Raw genomic sequence first — 19,603 nt, forward strand, 5'->3', positions numbered from 1 at the left:
AAATGACCGGGCATTCTTATGATCACCATTTGTTTTGACTATTTGCAAACCTTTCAAAAACACCATATTTTCTTTATAAGCTTATTAAACAAGTCAACAAAAAGTTTTTTTATAGACTTTATACTGTAAGCATTTTAAAAAAGCGAAACAACTGTTAGAACCTAAAATTTAACCTCTATTTCCAAAATATTTTTCAAAAATCCAAAAAAAAAAAAAAAAGAATTCAACGCATTTCAGCCATTCACCTATTTCATAATTTTTATACTATTTTTATCTTGTTGAAATCTTTTTAAAAAATTCAAAAACATAAAAAAAAAAAGATTAAATTAAAAAAAAAATTGGTGGGTGAAACACAAAACAAGAAAAAAAGAGACCGAAGTGAAATTTGGTTATGATAAAAAAAAAATCATACAATAAATAGAGAAAAGACTTTGATAGAGATGGAGGCGTAGAGTGTAAAACAACCTAGATATTATTGGTAAATGGAAAGGGTGTGCAGAAAAATAAAAGTAAAATTTGAAGGGGAAAAAAAGATACTATTCATATTCTCACACTTTTCTCCTAAAAAAATCAAACCCTGGCCACCATATCCTCACGCATTCACAACAACTCATAATAGCCACCAACATTCACGACAACCCCTAAACCATCACAGTAGTTGCCATAACTCCTTTCTTTCCACAACAACAATGAATGTGATACTTCTCTCCTCGATTTCTCTCACCTAACCTTTATTTTTTACAATATCACCACCATTCTCTTCATTTATAAACCCCCTATAAAAGCCCTCCATCAATTAAAGATAATGACCCCTACATTGTCGTAGATTGAGGAGAAACAAGAGCTATTACCAAAACTTCTCTCCTTAAGTTATCTCTTCTCCAACCTCTAAACAAGGCAAAACTAACACCATTTATCTCCCTTAGATGACTACTACACAATCACATAAGTCATATAATCCAATGATAGTAGATCTAAAAACTAATGAGAGAGAAACAAACCAATATAGAGAGAAAAAAGAAGTCAACACTTTGAGGGCTTTATTCTCCCATTCACAAGTGACGGTAGGTGACATCTCCACCACATGAATGAAAATGGAAGAAGCCACGTGTTTGGTGGGTTGGTCCACATGCGTTTCAGCCTTATGCAAAGCATGAAATGACATGTCGAAAGTGACATCCCTCTCCAGCACGTGACTTGCACTCGCCGTAATTGTTGTCATTCTCCCAACAATTTTTTAAGCCTTCTTAAGTGATTCTGACAACTTAAAAAGGTCATTCTCAAACCCCAAAATAATTTTTAACATATTGTTTAATTTTTATGACAAAACATCAGTTGCTTGTGATGATTTTGTGTGTCAAAAGTTTTGCAGTTGAATGTGATTTGTATGTGGACTTTGGACTTTCTTGTGTGTTTAAATTTTTAGCATGATGTTTTGTGCATATGAATGTGCATTTCAAATGTGAGTTTTTGTTTTTAAAAAAATATAGTAGGTTCATTTTTCATATAAAACAAGAAAAAAACATAAACATAAAAAAAAAAAAAATGCAATACTATTTTGATGAATTGCAACCTTGTTTTTTTCAAATAATTTATTTTTGTTAAGCATGAACATGAATCAATGAGTTGAAAGATGTCTTTGGCAATACTTTTTCATCAGTAAATAGTTATTCTACCAGTGAGTCACTTTCGAAGTGGACAATATATGATATATATATATATATATATATATATATATATATATATATATATAATATATATATATATATATATAAAACTATAACATTCTTCTTATCATCTTTATTTGTAAATATATTTTTGATAATGTTTGTGTGTTATGTCATATTATCTCTTATTATTGTGAGGAGACCTAGTGGTCAATGTGACCCTATATAAGACCAAAGAGTATAAGTGGTGCCATTGTGACCTATTTTAGACATTAAAAAGCATGGGGTCAAAACCTAAATTTTACCACCCAAATGGGTTCAACACTAGATTTTAAGGATTAACATCAAATATTTTGTTAAAATATCAAAATCGATGGAATCTTTTATTTTTAGAAATTAATATCAAGTTTTTCATTAAAAGATCAAAATCGATAAAATGTCCTACTTTTAGGGACTAGCATAAAAAAAATGTTTGTTAAAATAAATTTGATCAAATCTCTTTATTAATAACATGTGTAGAATAAATCTAAAAAATAACATATAGAAAATGTAACATTTCATTTGAAAAGATACAATAAGAGTGACATCAATATTTTTTTAGATATAACCAACCCCTTACCTGAATTTTTGAAACAAATAATTATTTTAGAATTTCTAGTTTTCTTTAATTACAAGTACAAGGTAATGATTTTATTTTTCTATTTTCCTATTAAAATTAGGAGGTCCCAACCATCACGCCTGGTGCGACAAAAAGCATCTTCAAAATTGTTAAACCAAATATCTCATAACAAATTATAACTATAATATTGCTTTCATCTCTTATCTTGAATCCAAAACTTGTGGTATAAGAGAATCTCGACCAATTTAAAAGAAGCCAAGTTTGGACACTAGTCTCTAAGGCCCAGGGATCAAACAATTATTGGAATAAAGTGGATTTTTTAGAACACATTTAATTACTCTGGAAATATGACTCGTATGCTACTTGCATTCGCTTGTTTCAAATACTTTCATATTTTTTTTTAAATCGGTGTTAAAAATAAAATTTTAGAAGATTTTATCGATGAAAAAATTTATATTCAGCAACCTTCAAGTTTTGAAAGTCATTTATTTTCAAATCACGTTCTCAAATTTAAAAAGGCTTTTTACAAACTTGAACAAGCTATTATATCTTAGTTTGAAAGACTAATTACTTCTTTGATTCCAAAAGATTTCCACATGGGCAAAATTGACTCTACATTATTTGTTAAACATAAAAAGAGTAATTTAACTATTGTTTAAATTACATTGGTGACATATTGTTCGCAGCTAGTAACTAGATTTTATGCAGGGAATTTGAGTGGTGTATATATGCATAAGAAATTTGTACAAATTCAAGATACAATTGTGTCGGGCAAACCATTTTTTCTATGAATCTTTCCAAAGAGCTTATCTAGCTAAAACGTACTTCTTTGTTTATATATTTTTTTATAGATAACATATATTTGTTTTTATTAACAACATTGTTTTTTTCTTAATAGAGACTTACGGTGATTTGAAAAACAAATTCAAATTAAAAAAAAAAAAAAAGTATCATATTTTTGATAAATTTTATGCTATTGTGTACAAAAATAAAAGAATAATTAATTTTAAAAAAATTGTATAAAAACTTAATAATAAAAAAATTAGACATTTTATTTTTTATTCAATAATTATGAGAAGACCTTAAAAAACCTTTGCACATGATTATTTTATATATAATCATTAGTAAATTAATTGCTAACATTACTTTTTAAAAACTCTAATCATTCAACTCTTAATTTTATATTTTTTAAGTGAAGCTTTGATTTTAAAAAAAATGGATGAAAAGTGGCATGCCTACACAGACGTGTCACCCACTATGAAAAGTTATGGCCACTCTAATGATTGAAAAATTAAAATTTGAGTAATTTGATACTCAAAACACAATTTTTAACTTATTTTCCATCTCTCAATGCTTTGAAAATATATAACCTCAATAACTGTATTTTCAACATCAAAAAACCCTCTACTCAATTTCAAAACTCAAAATAAAAACTCAAAAAATAATTTAAAACAAAATAAATCAAGCAACATTTTGGCCGTAATGCCAAACCCACACAAGCACATAATCAATGGAAACCAATCAGTAACGGTGGAGAATAAGATGCCTTTTTATCTTAAACTATAGTGGCAATCCAAATTTTCTCTTGTTTGGCATTCGTTACAGAAATACGTTCAGGAGGAACATTAGATTTCTATCTGATATAAACACGAACAGGTATCATTCCCTAACTAGTGTACTGTAAAATATTAAAAGGAATCAAATTTGTGACAAAACAGAAGTTCAACCATGCAGTAGGACACGAAGGCCATCAACATTTACCAAGTTCCAACTATTACCAGGAAAAACAAGTTCAGCATCACACAATTGCAGACAACGGACAGTTACCAGGAACCAACAGTATCAGAAACACTAGCTTTCATTTAGACAAGAGAAGGGTATTGCTTAGCTTGCTGGCGCACTCTTTTCTTGTACTCTGCAGCATCCTGCATCAAATCAAAGTAAATTTAGAATTCAGATTAAGTTATGGTAATATTATACCAAGTGCAAGAAACTCTGCGCCCTTGTTCACACAAATTGACCTCTCTGCACATGGAAACGGCACCCATGAACCCTCGCCATTTATGGCTACAATTTTCAACAAATTAGAAATCATTATCCCCTATTAACCATCTAGCAACTTTTCATGTACTTTTACCATATCTCAACTGTTTATCTGATAAAATTGGAACAGGTCTTTTCAACAACAAAATCCACACAGCACTATCCAGAAGAAATTTGATACCCAATGAGCTTGCAGGCAGGGTTCTCAATGCCCAAGGCCAGAACAAGTAGTGTTTTTTCTACCTCACCAATAAACATTTAGCATTTCTTTTCTAAGGTATTTCAATATTCTCACATGCTGAGTGAAGCAAGGTCAGTTACTATTCTAATGGCAAGAACTTGATAAGGTAGAACCAGAAAAACTTTAAACAAAGATCATGATTTCACCTGATCAGAACACATCATTTAGCAATGCATGCTAAACAACAGTTCAGAAATTGCATTAAAATATTTAATATATATTTTAAAAGTTGGGCATGTCATACAAATTTTGACCTAAAATGCTCGAAGGCTCTTCCAGATTTTCTAGACAGAAAACCAGAGAAATATCCTAGAGATGGAGTACAAATTTTCAAAAGTTGGCATACCTGGATAAACAGATGATAACCTTCAGTTTGAGCAGGATCAGCAGGATTTGGCTGGTCCAGCAAGTCCTGGATACCCACAAGAATCTGCTTCACTGTGATGGCTGGTCTCCATCCCTGTACAAACCACCATAAGCAGAACAAATCCCATAACATAATTAATTAACCTATAAAACTGGAACAATCATCAAAGGCAACAGAAGATACTTACACTGTCCTCATTAAGGATTGACAGGCAAACAGTTCCAGATGGATATACATTAGGGTGGAAGAACCCCTGAGGAAATTTACACTTCGGCGGCTTGCTAGGATAATCTTCACTGAAGTTGAGTGTAAGAGGAAAGTAACCACCTTCCCAATCAGTCTGCAAAATTACACGAATTATAAAATCAATCCCAACAGGTGATACATACATCTACCCTATTTATCTTCTTTTTTTCCCCAGTTAATTAAACCCTCAGTAAAATAATCAGTAAACCATTATAAATATGAATCAAATATGACGTTGGATTATCCATTTACCAGAAAAGAACAACAATAATAATTAAAAGAAAAAATAGTGGATGATGCAAGCCATAACAAATGAAACAAGAAGCAACCAGAAGGTAGACCAAACTTTTAGCTTTACAACATTCAAAAGCAAAAAATTGATCAGAAGAACAAAAGCAACTGAACTCATAGTGGACAAGAGTGTTCACAAGTACAACTTATTGTCAAATATTCAGATGTCTTCAATGTGATATCTATAGCCATAGAAATTAAACTTCTACTGTTCAGAATAAACAACAATATTTGAGGTGAATTCAAAGAACAGATCTCATCATGCAAAAGAAACAGAGAGGTTAAGAAAAGGTACTGATAAATTGACAGGCACAGCAGCAATTCTCAACCAGGTAAGTTGCATCTGGCTGTGCAAGTCCATGCCAAGATAGAGAAGACAAGTTATGATCACTGGGAATTTCATACGATGAGATTCAAGTTTGTATAAGCAGGGACTGGATTCAATCCAATAACAACACTGTTACAACTTTGAAAAAAAAAAAAAAACAATCAGGATAAATACTCCAGATTCTAAATAATTTAACTTTACTAGTCAATAGAGGAGAATGACTGAATAATAGGGAAGCTAGCTAGATACTCAAGATTCTAAATAGAACTTGACATAATCCAGCTAATTAAAGAACTTGACATAATCCAGCTAATTAAAGAATGTCAAATACCTTTTCATAATTGCCACAAAACTTTCAACTTTGATAGATTACAAATTTTTTTTCCCAGTAGTTTATCAACAATCTTAAAATCTAACATCCTTCATCTTGGGGCAATGAAACATCATGGTTTATAAGTTGTGGCATAAAAAGTAAAATTTAATGACACATCACGTAGAGAACAGGCCTGGCAACTTAAATCTTACAGATGCCTGATCAACTACCTCACCTCCAGTTTATCTCGCCATTATACTTGAACAACCATTTGATTTAAGTATCACCCTATAGCATGACACCGCCTTAACAAAAAGAAATAAATAAAATTTAACAAGATCAAGGCACAAAATCCTTGAGACCAAGCTATATGCAATTTTGGCCTCTGAATGCTATAATTGTTCTTGCTTCTCGGGATACAAACCAGAACTAGATTGGGAGAATCAAGAACAGTAAATATCTTATACAAGCAAGAAAACCCAAAATAGAAAACAAGAAAAAGCTAATTAAAACGAGAAATCAAAATTGACGGAAAATTAAGATGGTAAGAACCTACACCAAGTTTTCCAGGGATGGTGCAATGCCAGACCATCAAATTTACTGTTCCATCTGGCTGTGTCTCTGGTTTCGCTACAAAACCCTAAAAATTTAACCAAAATCAACACACAAGAAAACACATGGTTGCAAACTCATAAACGAAGGGGAAAAAACATAAAACATATAAAAATGAAGGAAAATAGAGAGGGAAGGTCTCTGTTTTTCTGTGTAGGTGTTTTACGGACATGAGGGTGGTTTTTGCGCCAGGACTTCCTTTCCTCGGCAAGACGACCACGTGCGATGCCACCTGACATTAGTGTCTCTCTCTCTGTGTGTTTTTGTTTCTCTCTCTAAAAAGCTTACTGCTCTCTCCTTGCGTTTGTGTACAGACTCAAATGGTTGGAGTGATTTTATAAATAGCAGAGGCAGAGAATGCGAAATTTCTCTCGTCGAAGACTGCAGGCTCCTGCTTTTTTTATTCTTCCAAACATGCCCCTATTGTTCTGTGAAGGAAAGGGAACGTTTGATCATCAGGATGGAGACCGACTATACGGTCCAGATTTGCTCGGCATGGGCTTCTTCGTTCCTGTGCGGTGTGATTGGATAATATTGTTCTTGTCCTTTTTATGTTTTTGTTTGTATTATTATTAACTTTTAAAAGCACAAAAAAGATTTTCTATTTTTGTATTATATATAAAATATATGTGTGTTGGCGTTAAAACAACGCAACTATTGTTTTTCTCACGTGAAGAATTTAATTTTGTGGGCGTGAATTGTGACTTTGAAAAGGCACGACTATGCTTTTTTAAAGTAGCGAATTCGATATTGTCTGCTATTGCAATTTAAAAATAATTTTTAAAAAATTTAATTTTTTTATTTTTTTTCTTTAAATTAAAATATTTTAATGTTATTAGATTATTTTAATATACTGATGTCAAAAATAATTTTTAAAAAATAAAAAATATATTATTTTAATGTATTTTCAAGTGAAAAAACATTTTAAAAAAAACGATAATCACACCCTCAAACACTCCTGATTAATAAAGATTTGTTTTTAAATTAGCTTTATTTAAAAAAAAAAAAAACATGGTTTAAAAAGGTTTTGATGAATAATATTGTTTAATGCATGTTGTTATTAGTAGGAATATTGATTTTATAAGAAATCATGGCTGGAATAGCTATTTCTAACACAAATTTCAAAGAAGAGAGAGAATATACAAAAAGAAGAAGAAGAAAAAGATTATGGAGGAATAATGAAGCTTTGATTATAACATCACGGATATTATTAAAAAAAATTTGATGAGATAAATATAATAACACTAATAAAGATTACCAACGGTAACTAGAGTTGATCATACTCTTCATCTAAAAGTAAGTAAGAAATTACAATAAGGACAAATGAGAGAGAGAGAGAAACAAAAAAAGTGACCTTACAGTCACATTGAATTTTTAATTATGACATTACTAGTGTCATACAAAAAATCTCAATAAAACAAATTCAATGACATCAATAAAGGTCATAAATGAAAACCAAAATGGATCACACTATCAATCTAAATCCAAATATAAGTAAGTAATTACAATGAGGAGAAATGGAAGAGAAAAGAAACAAAGTAAAAAATCTTGGATGCACATTAAAACTATGATTATGACAACATTGATACCATCAAAAAGATCTTGACGGGATAAATTTAACGGCACTAAAAAAAGTCATCAACATTAACCGTAATGAGCCACACATAGTGAACGACTCACTTGTCTTTGGATAAAGAGTGCAGCCCACTCTGATCATTGTTAGTGACCGTCCTTAGTGTTAATAGATTTGTCTCATCAAGATCTTTCTAATAATTTTAGTGATGTCGTAATTAGAGTTTTAATATGCTTATTCCTTGAAAATTATGTCAACTTATATTAACAATTTCTTTAAAAGTTTTTAATCCTAAACCCGACCTCTTACAAATTGTTATTCTCATTCTTGACATCTACCATATTATGTTATTTCACCAAAAAAAAATCTCAAATTGTGTTATTTATCAATTTAAAAAATAAATAGTGTTAATAAGCAAAAATACCCTTCAATAAATTGGTATTAACTTTTGTTTTAAAAAAATATGATGGCATGACAAGTGTATTGATTGTTTTTTCACCAAAGTTATTTTTATCCTACTTGGCCTATAACTAGAGCAGATAAATTTAGATTGATCCATATTAATCAAAACAATGTTGTTTTTAAAAAATCAAATGATGATGTTATAATTGTTTTTTTTTTCTAAATAAAAATGAGTTTTGATCAAGTCACAATTAACTTGTGAGGTGGTCCATGTTTTATCGAGTCAACTCTCATGTGGTTTTCTTGAAATACAACTCAAGCTAGATCTCGGATCTTGGATCAATTTGTTGGCCTAGGTTTAATAACACTGACTTTTATTATATATATGGTTGTAGTATACTCACTGTGTTTCATCAACTTTAGGAATTCACTAACTTCTTCCTCACTCATGGGTTTGTTTATTTCCATCTCTTTAATGACATCTATAATCTCTTTGCCTTTTTCTTTGCATTTATAGTTTTTCAAGTGTAAAACATCTACCACTTCGAGTTAATACATCAATCTCAGTTTGAAAAACAAGAGCATGACCCTTAATATTAGGAGAATTTCTATAATTATGAGGCAATGTATTGTAGTTCCCATTGTAGGTAATAATAAGCCTTATCAGGACAAGTTTTGGGTAAATTGCTCTTAGTATTTTGAAGCCTACACATTTCTACTTTCTTTCTTTAGAAACTCATCATGTTTACAACATCATTGTTTTCCTCTTTCACTATTTGTAACAAACCATAAGTCATCATTTTTATCACCTTCTAGTGAAACTATTCACGTTCATCGATGTTATGTCCCATTACTTTATGGAACCTACAAAAATTATCTCTTTCTTGAACCTGATTCATTTTTTATTGGCAAACACCCGACTTACATTAACATGTCATATAACCTTTCCATGGTTACCCTTAAAACCATATCTTTTTTTCTTCCAAACTCCATGGCATTTACTCCCCTACCTAGAAGTATGATTAGGCAGAGGGTTGGTATTGATGTTGGGGGTATCTTCAAATGTTATCCATCCTATTTTGAATAATTATAAGAGCTTCCTCTTGAATGACAAGCAAGTATCAATATTGTGGTTGGGGTTTCTAGCATGGTACTTATAAGTTAGGTTTGGTTTATACCAATCTAGGAAGAAAGGCTTTAGTGGTGGAAATGAAAGAGGGACCATATGATCTATGTTTAGCAATTTTACATACATTTCTCCTAAAGGCTTAGGTAAAGGCGAGAGTTGTTCTTGGTTTCTTTAGTAAGATCTCACTAGATTGTTTTTAGCTTGGTTTTCTAATGAGTTGTGGGCTGGTTTAAAAGAAGAGGCTTAGCAAAGTTAATATTGGATATCTAGGAAGACAAGGTCTAATAGATTTAGGTTTAGTAATTCCTTTTTTCTTTATACCCTCCTTCTGCATTGATTACTTCATCATCATTTTTCCTCTAAGTAAACTCCTTCTTCTTGATAGGTTTTGATATTATACTAGCTATTATCCCTTATTCTATTCTAACCAATAAAAATAACATAAAAAAATATTGGGCAAAGTTACCTATCAAATGCTCATAATACAGGGACTTAAAAGTATTGGTGAATAGATTCATCATTTCTTTCTTCAACACATATGGTTATACATGCATTGCCTTTTTTTCCACTTATAAGTGTACTCCATCACGGTCTTTATGTTGCTCTTCTCCATCACCATCAAGCTTGTTCAATCCGGAGAAATATCAATATTGAACTTGTATTGTTTTAAAAAAGCATCAACAAGATCACTCCATTTCTTAACCCTTGTGTTATCCAAGGCCATGTACAAGCTTAATGCATAATCGATCAAGCTATATTAGAAGAAATGGATTAGCAACTTTTCATTGCGTATAACTTCTACCTTTTTCTTGCAGTATGACCTCAAGTGCATATTAGGGCATTCCAGCCTCATATACTTGACAAATTCTGGCACCCTAAACTTATTGAGCACCACTATATTTGGCACAAAGCATATCTCATATGCCTCTAACCAGATCATAAACGTCAAATCCCTCAACAACCCTCAATCTTTCCTCCCAAACAGCCCACTTATCTTGTTTAGGATGATCGAAGGATTTAACCTCATGGGATCCCTCCATTGTTAGATCTATTATGGTTAGCACTTGAGTAGGCATAATCAAGTGAGTCATCAGAATGCTCTTTATTCCTTGTGGTATAATAAAAGTATTTTCCCGCAAGTTTTATAAATCAATGATAACCAGAGCTGTTGACAATGGTAATATGGTTGGTTGTTAATTGGATGTTCCTTTCCTAGACTACACTCGTAAGAGATGCTCGAGTAATATAATCATATGAGTTATATTATTCTTAACATCTTCCAGCTCTTTTTGGTAATAGGCCTCAATGTGAACTCTCTATTTGTTTTCAATCCTTATACGAAGCTTAAAATTATATAGTCTAATATTCATGTTTCTCATCTTCTCCAAGAGTAACATATTCCAATTTAGTTTATTGTTACTGGTGTCGATCATCTAGTTGTGGCACTTAAACAGCCCGTTCTTTTCTTCCAAATATTTTGCCTCGGCCTTTTCTTTGTTAAACTTTTTATTTAGCAGGTTGATCTCATTTTTCTTATTATCCAAATCAGTTTTGAAGACCCTCACAGTTTTTCCTTTGGCTTTTGCTTTAGCTAGCTCACTTTCCATCATCACATACTTCTTGTATATGTTTTCATATTGCTCAATCCAACTTTTTAACTTAACTTAGGTCCTTGAAGACATATAAGTCATTTCTTGGCAATTGTTGAAATTAGATTTCAAAGCTTATAGCTCAGTACTGATTTGCATCCAATGTGTTCCCAATTCTCCTTGTTCTTTCTTAGCTTGGTTTCAAGCCACCTTTTCGTTTTTCAATTACTTATAAAAGAACATGATTTTCTTGTCTTTTTCCTCCAGCTATTGCTTTATAAACTTTCTTAATTTCTTCTTAGTGAGAAATTGCTCCTCAAGGGATATCTGAAGGGCTTTACTGATGTCCACCTTTATTTGGAGCTTTTCAAGTTATTCTCTTAACTTTTTCTCATTGTTAATCCTCTTTTTTTTTTTTAATTGGTTCAACAACTTACAAACTCTCGGCTTTAAATCCAATAGTCATAGGGGTGGTGATTAGTGATAGATTTTTCCACTTTTGATACTTTTCACTAATAACTGGATATCCAAAACCATTTGATTCCTTGTTAACCAATATCAGAAGCATCCAGTCCTGCTCGATGTTCTCCACAACTTTCAAAGTAGTTTGGTCCTTGAATAACCCAAAGAATTGGGATAACCCGGTCATCTTTAGCACATGTTGTATACCCCTAAATAGCCTTGCAACTAAAACAGGTACATATCTGACATATCCAATCACTCTAATTAAAGCACCCATTGTCTTTGCCCACAACTCATCAATCAATTTGTTGTTCTCATATATGGGGCTTTCCTCTTCACTTATCCTCGTGAGATTCCTTATAATTTTACTTTTTAATTTTTCTTGCTCATGTCTTTCCACTCCTCTTCTTTAACTATCTTTAATGGTTTTTGACTAAACTACCAGAGTTGTTAAATATCGGCTTTTTGGTCTTTATATGGCTAATTAGCCATATGTACATCAATTGTTAATGACATCTCATTTATTCTTTATCAACCTCCTAAAATGGTTGAGTGTTAAGATAGTTTATGCCAGGATCATCATAATGGGATTTATCTTCGTGTTTTCATATGCAACAAAAACTATAACTATCTCTAAACTGATTATTCCGATGAGGTTTGGAAATAACATCAACCTGAAGATTCTTAAATCAAGTATTCTACCCTTTTGTTTAATAAATTTACAGTCATTCTTCCTCCTTTCAAATACCTCTTTAATCATCTTCCACTTCAGCCCACTAACACTTTTTTCCAATATCTTATAGAGATTTGGAACTTTGATCAATTTGGCCAATTTAGTTAATATTTGGTCACACCTTTAATGAAAGTTTGTTATGCATAGATTTTGAGGAAATTCGGTAAATAAACCATAATTTTTCAAAGTAGAACACATGTCTACATTCTAAAAAGTGAAACAACAATACTCAAGGTCCCAAAAATGCATCAAGGCTTTAATTGTTGAGTGCTATACGAAAACTTTTGTAATTTCCATTATCCTCTCATATTTCTTCAAAAACTCATACTCTCGAATGCTTTTCATGTGTAAGATGAGCTTCTTTAAGTCATTTTTAGAGCAACTCACATTTTTTATGGGTGGAAATTTACTATCATTCAGTCTCATGTAATTCCCTTCTAACAATTATAAGGATTTAGAATCCAACCCATATTCAATAGAGGCTATCTTTTTAATGGTGGTCATTTTATTAGCCCTAAGTCTTGCAATTAAAGATGTTTTTTAGGGTTAGGCATGTATTAATGCAACAATGTTTAATAGTGGAACATACATCCTACAGGTAGATTCTATGCTTTTTTTATGTGAGACATTAAGGTAGGCATTATCTAGTCTTAAAAGGGTCCCTTGTTGTCTTAGTAATTACCCTTATAAGGGTAATATGGAGGCTCAGTAGGATGGGCAAAACCAAATAGTTGATCGGTTATTATCACTTTAACTGACATCCTTAATGGTCGAACAAATAGTCAACTGATTTGATCAACTTATTTAGACAATAACAATACTCATTGTTCCACCAATCAACTGGTCAACCAAATTGTTTGGTAATCCTAATCGATCAACCAGTTTGAACAATTCATGAGATGTCAGTTCATTTTTCAATTTTATTTCTTTTTTTTAATTCATGCAATAAATAAGCTCATTCTATCATAAAAAAAATCCATTTAATCATTCATTCATTAAAACATTATTTACATAACATTCTCATATGTAAAATACACTAATTTTCCTTAATAATTCAAAATTATAGCTAATCAAGATTCCATTATTCTTAAACACACTAAATTATCTCCTAAATTGTAGAGACAAGAACAAAAAAGTTTTATACTCACTTATTTCCCTCTTCTTCTTCAAAATTGGCCTCCCTTAACCAAAAAAAACCTTGAAAATATTCTATTTCCTTGCTTAATCCCTTCTTAATCTCTCTTTGATCCTTTTATTTATCTCTTTTTAGTATTCTTTAGCTAGCATTTATGATAAATTTGTTTCAATGTTTCTTTCATTTTGCTTTATCTCTTTTTTTCAATATTGATAAAGAACACTTTATCATTTTCGAGAAGCATAGTAGTATTTTTTGTTTAGAAATGCATTGAAATAATATGTGTGCGATGACATTGAAGTTTATCTGAATGAATTAACATTTATCACATTAGGCCTCCAATCTAGGAAATTGATTTTCCAGGTTTCTTATCTCTATTTTAGTGGTAAAAAACCTTGAGCATAAAAAAAACCTGTTAGTTGATTGATTATCCATAAATATGTTTAAAGAAAGATATAGTGCAATTTTTTACATAATTTATTTTGTAAAGTCATTTTAATAAATGATTGCAAATTACTTAATATTTATGTATTATTTCATAAATCTTATTCATTCACAAATTTCAATACACCATAATTATAATATTTACAAATATTTTAATTTGTTTTTTGATATTATCATGAGATTTGTCCTTTTTCTATGGTATGTTGGTTGGCTGCTTCTCTTGGGAGCTTTGTTGTGCCATGGGAGCAGTAGCTGTGGCTGCTGCAACTTGAAAGCCATTGTTCTGCGCCGCGTGTGTGTGCAGGATGGGAGAGCTGCTGTAATTTGCACTGGGATAGTTAAAATTGGATTATGAGAGTTTGATGTCATCTTTTTACAAGTGACATGACCAAACTAGCTCAGCGGATATATTGATACATGTGACTTTTAGATTAATATCCGGTTTACATGTAATATTATTATATTTATATAAATATAAATTTATTTTAATAAAAACTTAATTTATCTTTAATATTTATAGAATATTATATTAATAAATCTAATATTTAATTTATGATTCTAGAGTAAAGATAAAAGTTTTTAACACAAATAATTTATAAATAAAATTATAAAATTGTTATAATTATGAGATTCATATTTCATCAAAACATTATTTCTAAATATTATATGGCAAATTCTTCGAATAAATTATTATTGGAGACCATATAATTTGACAATTTGTGGTTTATAACAATCAAACCTTTAAAAAGTTATTAAAACAAAAAATCAAATTTTCAAATAATAATCTCTAACCAACTTTAAATCTCTCTAATATAATCCTAAAACTTCATAAATAATTTTATTTATTATTTCCGTTAAATCATCACCGTATTACAGTTGGTAGTAACAAAGTGCTTTTGATTTGCTACTTGCTATAATGTTCGAATATTTTATTTTTATTTATAATTTCACAGCTGTTTGCAAAGCAAAATCCTTACTTGTTGTTTGCGGAAATTCTTGTTTCATGAATTCTAAATTAATAAATAAAAAGTATAACAACATAAAAAAAGCACAATAATAATATAGATAAATAACAATAATTTTGTAAACATTTTATGTTATTTCTTATAGGCTTATAGCTTGCATCGTCATTCTCTTCCATAATCCTTCAAGTGGGTACAAATCTTCCAAAAGGACAGTTCTGATCCCTTGACTTAATGTTTCTTTCTATGCTTTCACTAGTGTGAAAGCAGACGAAGGAACTACGAATTTCCAACAGCTGCCTTATCTTCCACCATCACACAGTCCTTTATCTCCTGTATCATCTTCAACACTTGCCACGCTGCCGGTCTCTGTTCTGGTGAGGTCAGGCGACAAATGCAAGCAAGTTCAGTAATCATACCAAGGTGGTTGTCATGCCCGCCACCGTCATCTCTCACTGCTCTGACCCAGTCCAACATATCAGCGGGCACAAGGTATGGATGCTGTGATGGATGCTTCCCTGTCAAAAGCTCCAGCAAAAGGACACCAAATGCGTAGACATCAGACTTGGCAGTGGCTTGATGGCTTGATTTGCGAGTCTCAGGTGCTTTACACGCTGCAGAATCAGGATCTTCACTAGAAGAAGTGTCTGCAAGCAAGGCAAGGCTGTAATCTGTGATGCAGGCCTCAAAATCAGCTCCAAGGAGGACGTTGGCGGATTTCAGGTTGCCATGGACAAGATTCGACATTTGGTGGATGTAGGCAAGACCCTCCGCCACATCTTCTGCTATCTTTAAGCATGATGTCCAATGAAGTGGCTTCGCCCTCGTTGATCTTGAACCTGCACAAATTATTTCCAGTTATAAACTATATATGAATAAATTCTTCCACAGCAGTAACAAGGATTGAAAGGGATTATATCATTTGTTCACGTAGAAAAAAGCACATCGGCGATGGAAGACATGCACCATCAATTCTTCCCGTCATTAGGACAATAAACCTTAAGATCAGTCAGCAAATAAATGAACTCTTCAATTTCATCACTGGAGCATGACAAGCAAGCACGAAGACTGGCCATCAAGGTCTCAAAAGATGACAGTCGAGTGTCTTCCTAACTAACTTTCTTGATAATTTACGATGGAGCAAGTAAAATTTACTATCCAGTGATTGACGTCAACTCAGCCAAAACTATCCAGTGATTGATGTCAACTCAGCCAAAGGACATGTTACGTTGTAGAGCGGCCCATGCTACTACAAGGACAAAGTTTTCAATTCACTTTGACTTACAGCTCACGCCATGATTAAAGGCACTACATTTCTTTGAAAACACACCGTGATCGTCGGCAGTGGAACATTAACATTAGAATCCAAATTCTAAAAAAGCTGCAACAGTTTAATATCGGTTTGGAATGATTCGGAAAGGGTGTTATAAAATGTTTTTTATATGAAAATATATTAAAATAATATTTTTATTTTAAAAAAAACTATTTTAATATTAACACCTTAAAAACATGGACTAACACCGTTACTTGTGAGCCATCCAATGCAGTGACATAACATGAACATGACACTTTACAAACGCGATTCTCTTGGTTGAAGTTTCCTTTTCATGTATTAATTGAATTTAACTGACATGCCAGAAACCAAATCTTCGCATCACACGTGAGAACTCCAGGAAGAAATTTCTCATGAAAGTATCAGATTGGTTAAAGATGGCTTGCTTAAGACCTGACTTGAGAAAGATTTAGCCTCAATGCTAAAACCTATCTCGAAAATACGTGAACTTTAAGAGAGAGAAAAACGTTGTGAGGATATGGTCCTAACTTAAAAGTAATGAACTCGGAAACAGAAACAAGAGAGATGCAGATCATCCAAGCTAGCCCAGATAAAATTCAAGAAAGTAGGGGAAAGAAAAGAAAGAAAAAGGCAGTACCATGGATGAGATTGAAGAGACTGCCATTGGGTTGATAATCATAGAGAACAAGCCTTTCTCCTTTAGCTTGAAAGTAAGCAGCGATTGGCACCAAATTCAGGTGTCGAAGCTCACCTACAACATCCATATGCCTCTCGAACACATCACTACTAGTTATTGCAGTCTTACCAGCATCAAGCCGTTTCACTGTGACAATCAATTGATCATCAAGAACAGCTTTATATGTAGTTCCAATCGTACCCCTCCCTAGCAACTCAGCGGATGCCCTCATTAGCTGCTCTAATGTATAAACCTGTGCTTTCCCTCCACAAAACACTAAACTCCCACTCCTCTCTGCTCTCCTAACTTGCTGAACCAGCCCTTCTTTTGCTTCCGTATTTATAGTCTCATGACCCTTCTCTCTAACTCCACTTTGCATTGCAGGTTTCGAATGAATCCTCACGGGAGAACTGGTCCCGGTCATTGCTTGTTCTTTCTTTTCAACTCGTCTTTCTTTCTTCTGTTTCTTGACCAGAACAAAACCAATGCACAGCAAAGAAAGTACTAAAAGCGAAACCCCAATAGTAAATCCTAAAACAGCACTACTTCTATTATGTTTTTGCTTCGAAGGCGGAGTTATAGATACTACAACCCCACCTTGAGCTTGAGCGCTTTGTCCGAACGGTACTCCAGCTGGCGTAATAGCATATGGAGAAGCTGATGAGTCAAAGAACGGAGACCGTGGCTTACATGACCTGTTAATAATCTCTCCGCAAAGATCAGGATTTAAGGAGAAAGAAGAAGTGTCAAAACGTGACAATGTAGGGGTCACAGGGATCGGGCCGGTAAGGTTATTACCAGAAACATTAAAGAAAACAAGAAATCCAAGGTCTAACGAAGGGACAGTCCCGTTGAACTGATTAAACTCGAGTTTGAGCGAGTTTAATCGGCCTAAGGAAGATAAGTTCACAGGAATTGGTCCGTTGAGATTGTTGTAAGAAAGGTCAAGAATTTTTAATCTATGGAGTAATAGAATGGAAGGAGGGAAATAACCAGAGAAAGAGTTATGGTTTAAAATGAGAGATTTTAAGTTAAAAAGTGGGGACAAGTCGGGTATTGGACCTGATAGAGTGTTGTTTTGAAGAGAAAGCACACGAAGTTGGTCGAGCCGGGAAAGAGAGAAGGCAGGGAAAGTGCCGCGCAGACCCGAGGATTGAAGGGCAACACGGACAACACGGCCTTGAGCACATTTGACGCCTTGCCATTGACAGTAGTCAAAACGTTCGTTAAGTGTGTAGAAGAGTTTGTTGTCTAAGTCAGCTTTGGATTTGAAAGAGAGAATGGAAACTACGTCTGCTGGGAGAAGGTCTGTAGTTTGCTCAAGTTGGCAGGTGGTGAGGGTGGTGAAAGAGAGGAGGAGGAGGAGGAGGAGGATTGGGTTTGTTAGTGGCATTGTGAAGTGGAAAGTGGAGAATGTTGTGTTGGTGTTTGTGTTTCTTTCATTTGGGGATGGTCGGTGGTGGTGGTGGTGGTGGTGGGTCTGGGTGTGTTGCTGGGCAGCTGGCATGGCTGGGTGTTTCGTGAATGGGGGATTCAGGAAGTCACGTGGAAGGAGGGAATGGAGAAATTTAGAGCGTTGGAGAAGTCATTCTGTTATCGTTTGTTTGAAAACAGAAGTAAGCTTGGCAATTCATGACAATATATACTGTTACCAGGCAAATATTGAATAAAAACTAATGATAATTAAGAATATATTAGTAAAAATTATAATTATTTGAATTAAATTTTTAAAAAATATATCGTTTTAATTGAAACCCCACCCTTTCTTAGTGATTTATTTTGTTTTGATAAATATTTTTTATTAAAAATATTTTTTTTGTAAATAAAAACTCATTATGATTACAAAAACAAGTTTCAATAAAAAAAAATTATAAATCAATAATTATTACGCAGTTGAACAAAAAAATATATAAGAATGAAAAATCTAAGAAAATTATATAAAACTACAATAAAAAGTTAATAAAATATATTTTTTTATTTTCATTGAATATTAATAAGCAAATTAAAAAAAAAACATAAATATTCATGAAATATTTGTGAATATTATCATAAAAAGCTCTAATTTTCTTGAAAATTACTTAAATATCTCAATAAATTGGATAATTCTTTAAATATTTTTTAAAATATTTATTTTAAAAGAATGTTATTCAAAAAAAAATTCGAGTTAAGGATATTTTAAAAAAAAATCAAGCAAACATGGGTTGAGTAGACAGACAACACACAAAGACCTTAAATGATGGGTTTAGGTAAGTATGCGTTTTAAAAGGCAGCACACATAGTCCTTAAAAAATATCAACAAGTGCTATCCAAAGACGATATCAAAGGAAATGTAAAATGTATCGATAATATCGGTAATTCCTTCACTATTGAACTTGTATAGTATTAGTCAATTGTATGATTAGAGCTAATGAAGTTATACATGAATCTTTACATTGCTTGGATGTTTGTGTTATAGGTAATAAAATTACCTGTAAAGA

At 32.4% G+C, this 19,603-nt stretch overlaps 2 protein-coding genes across 3 annotated transcripts; both read right to left on the reverse strand.

Moving 5' to 3' along the window:
• Nucleotides 1-3,811: 3,811 nt before the first annotated feature.
• Nucleotides 3,812-7,131, reverse strand: LOC118045771 (SUMO-conjugating enzyme SCE1). Of its 2 annotated transcripts, none has more exons than XM_035054489.2 (5): nt 6,898-7,131; nt 6,672-6,755; nt 5,125-5,277; nt 4,917-5,030; nt 3,812-4,211 (listed from the first exon to the last, which is right to left on the reverse strand). In XM_035054489.2, the coding sequence occupies exons 1-5, from the start codon at nt 6,964-6,966 to the stop codon at nt 4,149-4,151; spliced, it is 483 nt and encodes a 160-aa protein (XP_034910380.1). In that variant the 5' UTR covers nt 6,967-7,131; the 3' UTR covers nt 3,812-4,148. The 2 variants fall into 2 exon arrangements, with proteins under 2 accessions (XP_034910380.1, XP_034910381.1); XM_035054490.2 differs by lacking the exon at nt 6,898-7,131 and adding an exon at nt 5,770-5,940 and having other exon boundaries at nt 6,672-6,761.
• An 8,108-nt stretch (nt 7,132-15,239) lies between these two features.
• Nucleotides 15,240-18,746, reverse strand: LOC118045716 (probable inactive receptor kinase At5g67200). The gene is made up of 2 exons (XM_035054409.2): nt 17,088-18,746; nt 15,240-15,995 (listed from the first exon to the last, which is right to left on the reverse strand). The coding sequence occupies exons 1-2, from the start codon at nt 18,631-18,633 to the stop codon at nt 15,436-15,438; spliced, it is 2,106 nt and encodes a 701-aa protein (XP_034910300.1). The 5' UTR covers nt 18,634-18,746; the 3' UTR covers nt 15,240-15,435.
• Between the last annotated feature and the right edge of the window lie 857 nt (nt 18,747-19,603).

Source organism: Populus alba, chromosome 5 (genome assembly GCF_005239225.2).
Source record: "Populus alba chromosome 5, ASM523922v2, whole genome shotgun sequence".
NCBI lineage: Eukaryota > Viridiplantae > Streptophyta > Magnoliopsida > Malpighiales > Salicaceae > Populus > Populus alba.

What these genes read in the sequence shown, in the direction of transcription:
- LOC118045771 (XM_035054489.2), bottom strand. Translation starts at nt 6,966, where the DNA reads ATGTCAGGTGGCATCGCACGTGGTCGTCTTGCCGAGGAAAGGAAGTCC. An exon ending in GGCGCAAAAACCACCCTCAT is followed by an intron (nt 6,756 to 6,897) that starts GTCCGTAAAACA and finishes TTAAATTTTTAG; the next exon opens with GGTTTTGTAGCGAAACCAGA. An exon ending in CAATCCTTAATGAGGACAGT is followed by an intron (nt 5,031 to 5,124) that starts GTAAGTATCTTC and finishes TGGTTTGTACAG; the next exon opens with GGATGGAGACCAGCCATCAC.
- LOC118045716 (XM_035054409.2), bottom strand. Translation starts at nt 18,633, where the DNA reads ATGCCAGCTGCCCAGCAACACACCCAGACCCACCACCACCACCACCAC. An exon ending in TCTCTTCAATCTCATCCATG is followed by an intron (nt 15,996 to 17,087) that starts GTACTGCCTTTT and finishes TAATTTGTGCAG; the next exon opens with GTTCAAGATCAACGAGGGCG.